At 37.5% G+C, this 13,855-nt stretch overlaps 1 protein-coding gene across 1 annotated transcript in view; it reads left to right on the top strand.

Annotated features, from left to right (window-relative positions):
• Positions 1-9,572, top strand: part of MYCT1 (MYC target 1) — a 28,944-nt gene extending 19,372 nt beyond the window's left edge. Inside the window, exon 2 of the mRNA XM_004440685.2 lies at positions 9,061-9,572. Within this exon, the coding sequence (XP_004440742.1) occupies positions 9,061-9,572 (512 nt within the window). The remainder of the gene's footprint in view (positions 1-9,060) is intronic.
• The last annotated feature ends 4,283 nt before the right edge of the window (positions 9,573-13,855 follow it).

The raw sequence follows: 13,855 nt of genomic DNA, 5'->3' as shown, positions 1-13,855 counted from the left end.
ACAGAGAAGTGATGTGATTGGGCTTAGATTTTCAAAGTTTCACTCTGGGGATTGTCTTGAGAAGAGTGCAGTTGGGGGTACGGAGGCAAGGATCGAAGCAGAGAAACCAGATAGAAGGCTATTGCAATATTCCAGTTCAGAAGTGATGGACACTTGGACCAGGGAGGTAGCAGAGTAGATAGTGAGAATTGAATTGAATTGAATGTGAGAATTGAATTCGGGATATATTGTGAAAACAGACCCAATGAGATTTTCTGACAGATGAGATACATATAGAAAAGACTTACAGTTTGTTTAAATTATTGTAATTAATCAAGTTTTCTGTGCCCTAAATATTATTCTTCCTAAAAAACTTTTTGCCAAAGTCTTTTTATTGCCTGAATCCTTGTATATACTCTAGGGTACCAAGAATGGTGTGGCCTACTTTGGTAATAGCTGAACTTATGATTCTTATAACTGCAAAGTGTTTTGTGAATTGATCAATGTTCCAGTCTGTTGACACTGATAAAATCACTTTTCAGATATTGGAACGATTCAACTCAAAGCCACTAGATGGTGACCTCTACTAAATTTTAATACTAATGGACAGAATTTGAGACATTGATTAGATTTACCAAAAACCAGATCCAATATCAGAATCTTAGTATTGAAAGGCACTATAGTAGCCATTATTATTAAGCCGAAAAGAGGTGAATGACTTGGGTAAATTATACAGTTATTAGTAATAACAGTTACCATTCATTGAGGACTTGTATGCCAACACCTTGCTAGTTGTATAGACACATCTTACAAATGAGGACAACAATACTTAATTCCTATGGCATACCTCACTCTTGTTTGAGTTTGTTCCTTTTTCCTTCAAAGGGGGATCAGCATTTTTAAAAAGTAATCATTTGGTCTCATTAACTGCATTATATTGTAATTATATGAGGAAAAATTATGGCTCATTTTTCCTCCTCTAAGTTTGTTGAGAAATAAAGAGGCAAATAGTTATCAAAAAAGTAATATCTGTGCCATGTATTTTTCAGATACATTTTCTTTTATACTAGGTTTTTAAAAAGGTTCCCAAAAGTTATTGTCAAGTCTGTCAGAATGAAATTACATACATGAAAAGTTAAAGCTGTATGGCAAATAGATGTTGTTTTCGTTATATATTTTCTTTTTTTATTTTCTTGTGGGGAGATCAGCCCTGTGCTAACATCTGCCAATCCTCCTCCTTTTTTTTTTTTTTTTTTTTGCTGAGGAAGACTGGCCCTGGGCTAACATCCGTGCTCATCTTCCTCCACTTTATATGGGACGCCGCCACAGCATGGCTTGCCAAGCAGTGCGTCGGTGCGTGCCCAGGATCCGAACCGGTGAACCCCGGGCCACTGCAGCGGAGCGTGCGCCCTTAACCACTTGTGCCACCAGGCCGGCCCCTCGTTATATATTTTCTGGATTTTACAGTTTGTGTCAGAAAAATGATTCACTAGTTAAATAAAAAGAATCCTTATGAAAGACCATCTGGAACAGGCCGTACTACCATTATCATTTCTACACTTATCTTTGCAGTTTGGATTTAAAGGAGTTTAGCAAGATCGATAAGCTTTTTACTATGTATTTAAGCAGTCTTAGAGATTCTTATGTTGTTACTATCATTTATAACTATTTAAAAAATTCTTTACACATAGGCAAGGGCATAAGAATTGGTGCTATGATTTCTAAAAGAGATATTTGACTGACCTTATGGTTAGGAAGTCATTTTCATGGTATGTGCACTCAGCTGAACAACAAAAATTAAGCAAACACATATCAAAGTATGTGTTTTGAGTAGTATGATATTTTTTCTTTGTCATTCTTATAACTTCTGTAGCTCCATCTTATTCTACTTTATATTCATTCAAAATTTAAGTAGTTTATTATTACTGTGTGTATATTAGTCTCATGATTGTCAGTACATTTAAAATTTATTATTTAGGGCCGGCCCCGTGGCTTAGTAGTTAAGCGTGCGGGCTCCGCTACTGGCGGCCCGGGTTCGGATCCAGGGCGCGCACCGAGGCACCGCTTCTCCCGCCATGCTGAGGCTGCGTCCCACATACAGCAACTAGAAGGATGTGCAACTATGACGTACAACTACCTACTGGAGCTTTGGGTGGGGGGGAAGGAGGAGGATTGGCAATAGATGTTAGCTCAGAGCCGGTCTTCCTCAGCAAAAAGAGGAGGATTAGCATGAATGTTAGCTCAGGGCTGATCTTCCTCACAAAAAACAAACAAACAAACAAAAACAAACAAAAAAATTTATTTAATCCTTTTCAGATATCTATATAACCCTATATAGTGTTTTATTTATAATACTAATATGATATTTTGAGTCATAAGTATCTATGCTGCCTGCCATTTCCCCAAATTTTGGGCACAGACAATAGGCGTACAGTGTCAAATACAGATATTATCAAGCCATAGAGAATAATCATTTAAAATACATTTAGTGCCAAATTGCTCTCCTGGAAATATTGATCTCATTTTAGTGCCACCAAAATATAATATTTTACTCACAAAACTGAAATTTGTCATTTAAGAAGATTATGGTGGTTGAACCTATTCTTTAACAACTTATCTGCTGGAGTTTTGATATTTCCCTTGTTTTATTATATTAGAACAATAATATATTTTAGCAATCAAACAGTCATTTGGCATATAAATATGTTCCTCACTCCATGTATTTTGGCTGTCTTTGCTAATTTTCTCAATCACTTTAATACATGAGAAATTATTTCCCCTTGATTCTACCTTTAAAAAGTTTCTAATTTTTTTTCTTGAAATTGAACTTTATGCTATTTTTCACTATAAATAAACCTTTAGGAACATTTTGTCAGAAGACACTGCAGTAGAGAGGCTCAAAGGGTATATACACCGAGACCATGTGTAGAAACTCCTGAAACCTTTGAATGCTTTCATTGGGTAACTGAATCTATTTTCTCTTTTAAGATTCTGGTTTTATCTCCATTGAGTTGAAATAAAGTGAATGTATTTCTTTCATTTCATCTATGATACGTGCTTATATCCTGAGATATTTAGAGTCCTCAATCAGACCTTAGTGGTCATAAGGTTTACACATAAAGGCAAGGGCACATACTTTGTGAACGTTATTTGTCTTCTCATTTCACGTCATAACATGAGTGGAAGCGACAGTCCCCTGACGAGTGGTACTTGTTAATATAAATCATTAAAATAAATCGAGTGTTAATTCTACCACACAAACCTTAGCCTTTGTTCCAATATCAATGAAACGAGGAGTTTGAGCAAAGTGGCCAATGACCCACTCATTGCCTCGTGGCTTAAAGGACATCTTTCTTATCTTAATTGAAGTCATATAGAATATAAACTCCATCAGGGCTGAGATTTTGTTTTCTTTGCTGCTGTCTCTATACTTAGCATTACTTGGTACCTAGCAGGTGCTTTATATGTTAAACAAATAAATGGATAAAATCTCTGGGGCATCTGACTGCTCATCACTTCTACCTAAAGTTCTCTTCTTACTTTCATTCAGTGCTAGTAATCTTTCTTGTCCTCTCAGACCTCCCTAATTCGTCCTTCTTTTTCTCTCTCTCAATTCTCCTTTCTGCCATCATAATTAGGCGGGCTCCATATGTGTATGCCTCAGAAGGGACTTTCTCGGCTATCTGGCCCCATCTCCAGTCATAGATTGCTGCCATCTGTCTCATAATCAGTATAAGTGTGGGAGGGTTTCTCTCGGTTCTGCTCTGCCCTCAGACTACAGCAGGCTGCGGGAACTTGCACCTTAGAAGGGTCTCTCAGTTCTCCTGCCTTGCCATCAATCTTTTTGGTGAGCACTCAGTGAAGGCCTGTGTTAAGGAGTTGGCAGGTAGTGTGGATTCCCCATGTATGGAACCCCCAAGGTTTCTAAATTCTTACACCAGTCTACGCTCAGCCTTTAAAAATCACAAAAAGTTCACCTGTTTTCTTCCTACTGTGTCTATGGTAGTTTCCTCTTCACCTTGCTACTCTGCTGAAAATGAAAATATCCATGGGTTCCATCTCTCCTAAAAGAACTTGGCATTTCTCAGATTTTAGTTCATTATGTTACTTTGAAACCTTAGGTCTTTGATGGGTTTCAAATAATAATGTGGTTTTTTCTTTTTCAATTATTTTATTGAGGTCATAATAGTATATAACATTGTGTAATTTCAGGTGTACATTATTTATCAGTTTATGTATAGATTGCATCATGCTCACCATCAACAGTCTAATTTTTATCAATCACCATACATATGTGCCCCTTTACTCCTTTTGCCCACCCCCGAACCCCCTTCCCCTCTGGTAACCACTAATCTGTTCTCTCTATCCATGTGTTTGTTTATCTTCCACATATGAGAGAAATCATGCAGTGTTTGTCTTTCTCTGTCTGGCTTATTTTGCTCAACATAATACCCTCAAGGTCCATCCATGTTGTTGCAAATGGGATGATTTTGTGTTTTTTTTATGGCTGAGTAGTGTTCCATTGTATATAGATATCACATCTTCTTTATCCATTGATCAGTTGATGGGTGCTTGGGTTGCTTCCACGTCTTGGCTATCGTGAATAACGCTGCAATGAAAGTAGGGGTGCATAAGTCTCTTTGAACTGTTGATTTCAAGTTCTTTGCATAAATGCCCAGTAGTGGGATAGTTGGATCATACGGCATTTCTATTTTTAATTTTTTGAGAAATCTCCACACTATTTTCCATAATGACTGCACCAGTTTGCATTCCCACCAGCAGTGTATGAGGGTTCTCTTTTCTCCACATCCTCTCCAACATTTGCTATTTTTTGTCTTGGTAATTATAGCCATTCTAACAGATGTAACGTGATATCTCATTGTAGTTTTGATTTGCATTTCCCTAATAATTAGTAATGTTGAAAATCTTTTCATGTATCCGTTGGCCACCTGTATTTCTTCTTTGGAAAAATGTCTGTTCATATCCTTTGCCCATTTTTTGATGAGGTTCTTTGTTTTTCTGTTGTTGAGTTGTATTAATTCTTTATTTATTTTGGAGAATAACCCCTCGTTGGATATATGATTTGCAAACGTTTTCTCCCAGTTGGCAGATTGTCTTTTCGTTTTGTTCATGGTTTCCTTTGCCGTGCAGAAGCTCTTTAGCCTGATGTAGTCCCATTTGTTTTTTTCTTTTGTTTCTCATGCCTGAGTAGACGTCATATTCAACAAAATGCTGCTAAGACTGATGTATTATTTTTTTCCATTATCTAGATTTTTCTTATTTTGTGACTGAGAAATTTCATCAAAATTAAAAATATGATAGAGGGATTGCTTTCTCCATCAATAACTTTTTTAACACTAGAGAAAATGTCTTTTGCACTTAGCTTCCTAATAATTAGTCTTTGTTTCCTTGTTGTTTACTTCAGCCACCTGTTAATTCCTGGTTTTCTTGGAAGTCTATCCACAACTAACTTCTATAAACACACTCTTTTATTTCAGTCTAAGTGCTTGCTATGGATGATTGAAACTCCTTTGTAACATGAAGATTCTCAACTTTGCTTCTCTTTTAAGCTCCACATCTATTTAACCTTGAATTCAAAATGAATATCCCAGGGACATTCAAATTCAATATCTTCCTAATATCAACTTCACCCTCAGTCTCACATTTCTTCCCTGTTTGGATGAATGACACTAGTACCCACCCTTGCCTGCCCATGCCAAAATCCCGGGAGTCATTCTAGAATATTCCTTTCCTCAGTGAAGCAAAGTATGGTGTTTTTACTGGCTGACTTCTACTTTTAAAGGGAGGGGGTGGGGGAGGGATTGTGTGTCCTTTGGTTTTGTTTTTTTTTTTACATTTTCTTTTGTTTTGAAAGATTCTAAACTTTCCCCTCAATCTTGCCTCTTGTCTCCTTTGTTGTGTGGTTTTCAAAAAGCACCTCTCCTTTTCTTTCTTTTTTTTTTAAGCAGCTTTATTGAGATATAATTCACATACCATTATAATTCAGCCCCTTAAAGGGCACAATTAAATGGTTTTTGTTTTAGCCACAGAGTTATGTGACCATCACCACAACATAATTTGAGAACACTTTGTCCTTCAAAAAGAACCCCGTGTCCATCAGCAGTTGCTCCCATTCCATCCTCCCACCCCCCAGCCCCAGACCATCACCAATCTTCTATCGCCATAGTTTTGCACGTTCTTGACATTTCATGTAAATGGAATCATCCAAGATGTGGTGTTTTGTGACTGGAGACTTTACCCTCTTCTTCCTCAGGAAGGGAAAACTTTCCAAGACTGCCTCCTCACATTCCTCTCTGCACTTTAAGTCTCTTTCCTACAGTCAATGTGCTCATGGACCAGAATGTCTTTTCATTATTTTCACAGTTTTCCCAGAATTCCCCTTCCTCTCCATGAAGGCTCATGGTGGATGCATGGGAGATAATTTATTAGAATCTGTTTTATCACTGTTCACTTACTAGGTAACTTGATATTAGGATGTTCTTTGACTTCTAATTGTGCTGAAGACATAGGTTTTGTACAGTGTTATTTGTTCATCTTTTTTTGGAATGAATTTTGGGAATTTCTGATTTACATGGCTGCCATTGCCTTGGCAACTCAGAATTCCTATAACTTCTTTCTTAGTTTCCAAATATTTGGAGCAGTGATAGTTACAAGTTGATTTGGAATTTTGTTGTATTACCAATAAGGCTAATTTTAGGTTCTGACTGTATTTAGTTGCTTTTTCCAGATAGAGCCTAACTCTCTGAAATCCCTGTCTCAAGAGATTGCATTTTAAGGCTATGACTCAATACTATTTTTATGAGACACATTTTGGAAGAACAATACTTGGTCCAGCAGAGCTATCCTAAATCATCTTGTAATTGAGAAGTCATCTTCCTATTATAAAGAATTTATTGTTTAGATTTGATATAAACAGTTGTTTTAGAGCATTTGTGAAGGTAATTGTGAAAGTAGGACACAACAAATATAGTCTTTTCGCAGGAGACAAATGAGACGATATAAAGTGGAAGGACACTAAAATGTATCCTAAAATTAAGGAGCAATGATTATTCTCATGTATTTATTAACCCTAGCTTGGTTTGTTATTTCTACATTATGATTTTCTATATGTTGTCACAGGTTACAACAAACTGAAAACAACCCAGTAATTGTAAAATCTAACTCTCATTAAAAAAACATAACAAAATCAGTGAGGCTAAACAAATTTCTTAAAAACCATACAATACATCAGAACAGAGCTGAGTTTGGAACCCTGAATCTGTTAGCTTTTGCTGTGTAACAATCTACCCCAAAACACAGTGGCTTAAACACAGCCATTTACTTAGTTCACGGTTCTGAGAGTAGGCGATTTGGGCCAAGTTGAGCTAGATGGATTTTCTGCTGGTCTTCTCTCATATGTCATAGTCAGTTGTTGGGTTGACTAGCATCTGATTTATCTAGGATAATCTCATTCATATGTTTGGAGGTTAGCAGGCTCTTGGCTAGGGCTACTGGGGCAACTGGGCCATATGTCTCTCAGCATCCAGCAGGCTGGCCTAGGTGCATTCATATGCTGGCAATTGCAGGGCTCTTGAGAGCGGGAGGGATGGAAGCCGAAAGGCCTCTTCAGGCTTAGGCTTCCATTTGCACAGCTTCACTTCCATTGCATCCTATTGGCCAAAGCAAGTTGAGAAGTCAGATTGAAAGGCTGGGGAAATAGATTCTACCTCTTGACGGCAGGCACTTCAAAGCATTTGCAACTCCCTTTTTTTCTTCCCATCTCACAACACCAATTAGCTAATTTCCAGTCCAGGGCTCTCTCAAGACAGAATCTTTAAATAAACGATTAGATAAGATAGCTTACCTCTCTACTTAACAGTAATAAATTGTTGTTTATGAAATTTGTAAGTCTTTATCCAAAAGGTGATACTTGAAATGGATCTTGAAGAGTGAGTTTTCCAGACGGAAACTTAAAAATTGTATCCAGATATAAGGAAAAGTACGTGGAAAAGCGCAGAGTTTGAGGGAGAAACACGTTTTGGGATAGTGAGACAATCAACATGGCTTGTGGGTAGATTATGGAGTGGAGGGTGGGGAAATGTGATGGGTGGTAAGGCTGGAGGGGTCTTCCACTATCAAGAGTGTCTTTCCCTTCAAAGCAGGGGCTCTGCTACCCAGCTGCACTCAAGAATATGTTTTTAGTTCCCAAGAAGAAGCAGAAGGTAGAATTTCCATTTGGGGAAGGCATTCCCCACCCCCTCCCGGAATAGGAAATCTGAATAAATACAAGTTCTGTGAATTGAAGGGTACTGGTGTATAGTAGAGATTCCATGGAAATTCAGGGGACAGGAATTTTATTATCACAGCAGACATTCTATGGAGATTCAGGGGACAGGAATTTAACAATGGTATTGTGACAGCATTAACTGGAACTTGGAGACCAAAAAAGAGCCCAGTAGTTTTCATAGGTCATGTTATCAATGAGTCAGAGGTACAGGTGACCGTCCAAGAGTTCAGGAAATACGACATAAATCAGTCAGCCCACCAGATGGTTCTATCCTAGCACTTCCAGTCTCAAAAATGAGTGCAGGAAGTGAGACATCATGTAGCCTGCAGGTGGGAGACATCAGAAGGGTTGATGAAAGCAGACAGAGGAAAGGGCAAAGCCAACGTGACTATGAAATTTTTTATCAATTTTTGGCACATTGGTTACTACCATAACTCAAAAGGAAGCAATCTTTGGACTATATTTGCAACTCTATAAAAAAATTATGAGCTAAAGAATAGCCTTTTTTAAAAAAAAGTGAGACTATTTTTATGACATTTCTTAAAGGTAATAAAACAGCAAAGGCAATGTGGAATGCTACTGCTAAAAATGTTATTTTATATCCTTTTGCTTTAATACATAGAAGCACAGCAGCTTCCATTTACTCACATCCACCTAGCACCATCTTTTATTTACCTAATTCAAAATTTATTTAAATTCATCATGTATGCCATAGTTACTATTTGTATTCTACTCTATGTTTTTAGTTGAACGCTTATTTACAAATCAAATTACATCTTTTTTTTTTCTTCCAGAGGATCTTATAATGTCCTTCACAGTGTCCATGGCAATTGGACTTGTCCTTGGAGGATTGATTTGGGCTCTGTTTGTTTGCTTGTCTCGAAGGAGAGCCAGTGCCCCCATCTCGCAGTGGAGTTCAAGCCGGCGACCTAGGTCTTCTTACACCCACGGCCTCAACAGAACTGGATTTTACCGCCACAGTGGCTGTGAACGTCGAAGCAACCTCAGCCTGGCCAGTCTCACTTTTCAGCGACAAGCTTCCCTGGAACAAGCAAATTCCTTTCCAAGAAAATCAAGCTTCAGGGCTTCAACTTTCCATCCCTTTCTGCAAAGCCCACCACTTCCCGTGGAAACTGACAGTCAGCTGATGACTCTCCCTTCTTCCAACACCTCTTCTACCGTCAACACTTCCCACAGTCTGAGCCGTCCTGATTTCCACTGGTCCAGTAACAGTCTTCGAATTGGCCTTTCAACACCGCCCCCACCTGCCTATGAGTCCATCATAAAGGCATTCCCAGATTCCTGAGCAGGGTGCTTTGGCTTTTAATTTGTTTCTTTCTTTTCTTGCCTTTTATTGAAAGGAAATCGTAAGTAGGCTAAACAGAATTTTGAGGAAATGGCCCAGATGACTAATGCCTTTCCAAGGTGAAATATGCTTGTGCAAGTTGGACATTACAATGTAAAACACCTTTTCTTAAACATGTTTTTTTCTTTTTGTCTCACAAAAATTAATATTTTTTCAAATAGTTATATATTTATGTCTTTTTTTATTCAATATGAGGATTATTAAAGATAGTGATGCTAATCTAAGAATCAGCTGTGATGCAGTATATATATTTTAAACTAAAATAAAAACTTTAGATATTTGTGATTTACAATCCTCATTCACTTTCCAAAGTGACTATAAAGGGAAAAAAAAATCACTGTCACTTTTAAAAAAAAAACTTTATCCTAAAGAATTTTAATTTTACTTTTTTTGGAATGACAAGTGAACGAGCTTAAAAACTTGGATTTTTAATGAATTATATGGACTCAAAATGATGGAACATAGAAAATTCTAAAGTTCCTTGATTTCACTCCTTTACGAGAAGTGTGGGAATCAAGCAAAGGAAACTGAACTCTGTGGGTATATTTTACGATACTTCAATTAGACACTTATTTTTTTTCCCAGATAGGATCTTTTTGTGCTTTTCCCAAGAATAGTTGTCCACATCATTGAGGAAAAATCCTTGGATTGGATTTTAACAAGATTTGGATTGAATTTACTAACAAGATGATTTAACTTTTCTTTGCCATTGTGTTATGTTGTCAGGAAAGCAACGAAAACAAATCCAATTCATTTGATCTAAAAATGAACTTTAATTCTGAGCTTATATATTTATTAAAGAATAAATTTTATTTCTTAGATTTAAATCTAGCAACTGGGAACGTACTTTACCTAGGGACCTTCTCCTGTAACTTCACACACAAATAAGTGAGGGTCAGTGGGAAAAAGTCTGTCATCGAAATATACGTTACAAGCGTGAAGAATTCTCCATCTTGTATTGACTCATCAGGCATTATCCCTGTTTGCTTCCCTATGAACTTCAACCTCAGATTCTCTAAAGGGTTTTGTACAATGATTAAACTATGCCATTGGTCCTTTGTGCAGTTATCTAGACGTCCACTCCCATAGGTGGCCACCCTCTTAAAGGAAGGTACATCCCCAAACGTGAGTACCAGAGAGGATCAGTGGCCAGATGCCTGTGGCTGCCGCTTTTCGTTTAAGGACACAAGCTCGCTGGAGTATAACTCCAAAGACCTGTGATTTGTTTCTGATATAGTGAACATGTTGCTTATGTTGCTGTTTGTTTGTTTCTCCGAACACTGGGATTTTCATTGAAGAAAAATGTACTCTTATTTTAGTTTCTGCAATGCAGTGATCACAGCTAATAGTGTCTGTATATGGCTCAAGAATGTAATAATTTTTACCTAATAAGTGATTCCATATAGCATTTTCTTTATTATTTTTATTTAGCTTATATTTTCCATTATTCCTCAAGGACAATTATTCTTAATGATGTCCGTCAGTAGATGCTTTCTAGTGCAATATGCTAGACAGAAAGAAGGAAAAAGAAAGAAAGAAAGGGGCCAGCCCAGTGGCATAGTGGTTAAGTTCACGTGCTCCTCTTAGGCGGCCTGGGTTTCACAGACTCAGATCCCTGGTGTGGACCTAGGCACCACTTATCAAGCCATGCTATGGTGGCATCCCAAATATAAAATAGAGGAAGATGGGCATAGATGTTAACTCGGTGACAATCTTCCTCAGCAAAAAGAGGAGAATTGGCAACAGATGTTAGCTCATGGCTAATCTTCCTCATCAAAAAATAAATAAATAAAAATAAAAAAGCAAGAAAGAAGGGAAGGAAGAAAGGAAAGAAGGAAGGATGGAAGGAAGGAATAAGAGAAAATAGGAGGAAGAAAGCAAAAAAAAAAAGCTCACAGGATAACCAATTTGTTGTAAGTTGGTTTTTAACAAATATAGCAATTGTCATATAGCTACATAAGATTTCAAGAAAGCATTAACTTAGTAACAACACTGTCTTTTGCTTGTCATCATCCTGAATGTTTAACATGAGAAGTAAGCTATGATTTTTACCTAGAATTTGTATTGGAAGTAAACACTGCTTTGTATCTCTCAAGTTAGGAAAATGAGAGCAGAAATCTTCTGGAATATTTAACCATCTGGCAGAATTATTGCCTCCTCCTCTTCAAGTTATGAAACAATCAAAATGAGCATCTAGTAAATATTGTGCAATGTATGAAATGTGAAATTAAAGCAGAAACTGGAGGCTTTTTAAAGTTGTATTTCTTTTATTTGAAATGCTTTGTTGATTATGAAATAAAACTAAACTGATGTCAATTTTGATTCCCAGTTTATTTATTGAATAACCTGTATCTCCTTTTTACTTTGGTATTTTAACCCAATCTAGACCATTCTCTATACACTACTACTGAGACATAAGCCCTATTTGTATTAAAATATATAACAGAAAAAGGGTAACATAACAAATAAATTGAACAGGATTTTTCAATGAATTAACGCAGGTGAAAGATACGCAAGTGATTTGTTTAAAACATTTAAATTCTTATCTTACTATATAAATAAACAATTCCAGAATTATTTAATTAAGTTTTCTAGATGATAAACATTTTAAATAAAGGTGATATTAAAACTAGAGAAAGTTTGAAATGTTTAACAAATCTATGAAATAGGAAGGGGATACTTTTAAGAGCCAAAAGGATGGAATAAATTACAAATGAAAATATTAATAGCTTTGATTATTTAAAACACTCTGAAATCATGTTCATCAAAAGACTAATTTATCCAAAGTTTAAAAAAAAGCAAAAAAGAAGGAGGAGGAGGAGGAAGAGACGAGGGAGGAGGAGGAGAAGGGGAAGGAGGAGGGGCAGGAAGAGGACGAGCAGGAGAAGGAAAAGACTCACCGGAAATACAGCAAACAAATGGCCAATATCTTTGTTATGGTTAGGTCACACAAGTAGACATGAAAAACACTCAGTTCTAAATAGACAAAGGAGTAAAAGACCCAAACGGATCATTTACCAAAGACAAAATTTAATTGATTAACTAGTATATGGTGAAAGAACCAATATTACTACCAAGAAATTCCACATGTACATTTAAACAATACTCCCGAGTTTTTGTCTACCACCTTAGCTGATCATTTAAAAAAGAATGAATCTCTTTGCTCCTGACAAGTATACTGAGAAAGCAGTGCTCTCACACCTTTCCGGTGGCAAGATAAATTGGGACTGCCCCTTTGGAAGACAGTCTGATAAAATGGCCAGGAGCCTTGCACTGGACAGATCATGAAGTCTCATAGTCTGCTAGGTACTCACTTTCCTCTAAGAAATATGGCAATGAGCTTTTAGGGGGACCAATCCTGTTATACTGGCCATATATGACTGAACCAGAACATCCCATATCAGATGATGAGTAACAGACCAAATTAGATCTTTCCTGCTTTGAGGAGAGAAGGTCAGGATGAAGGGACAGAGTGGGAGAATTGTCCACAGCAAGACCATAAGAGACCTCGAAGGGAAAGAAGTTACTAGAATAGCAGAGACCTGTGGCAAAAATGCTGCAACAACCTTTTAGTAAACTCCCATTACTTGGGGTTACTTATATGTTTTTATGACTCCATAACTTGAAAGAAATTAATTCCCAAACCAGTCCAAGGAGCAGGTGATGAGAAATAGACCCTTAGCGTGTACACACTGGGATGGTTCTGCCTTGATCTAGGCAAGTGGGATCCTTGCCTTGGGCGACATGTCTCACAAGGCCCCACACTTTGGATTACTCACATGAAATTTTCTAAGTCACAACTCAGTATACAGGACTGGCCAGGCCTGGCAATGCTGTCTGGACAGGGCACCCTGAGGCTGGACCAGAACCCATGTGGGTCCTGATCCCTGTTTCTTCCCTTTAGGGGTGCTCTTTGATCCTCTAGCTCACGTGTGGGGTTGACTAGATGCCTCAGGAGCTCCACAGCTTTTATCTGTGGGGTATCCTGGGTCTCTATGGTTGAGCCTCAATTCCAGGAAGGCATCCTGGCAAGCAACTCCTGTCTGCTGACTGGGGCATATTTTTTTCATTGGAATCACATATTGGACAACCAGAATGGTGCTAACACGCTGATTGGGGGTAAGTCACTCAGAATGAAGAATCTTCATGTGCGTTGATTGGGCAATAAACAACTACTTAAGTACTTCTCAACTCTTTTAAAATATTCATAGAAAGATCACTAT

Source organism: Ceratotherium simum, chromosome 38, assembly GCF_057802395.1.
Source record: "Ceratotherium simum simum isolate JZ-2026a chromosome 38, ASM5780239v1, whole genome shotgun sequence".
Classification (NCBI taxonomy): domain Eukaryota; kingdom Metazoa; phylum Chordata; class Mammalia; order Perissodactyla; family Rhinocerotidae; genus Ceratotherium; species Ceratotherium simum.
The sequence above is the reverse complement of the archived record's forward strand: the minus strand, read 5'-3'. Positions and strand labels throughout refer to the sequence as shown.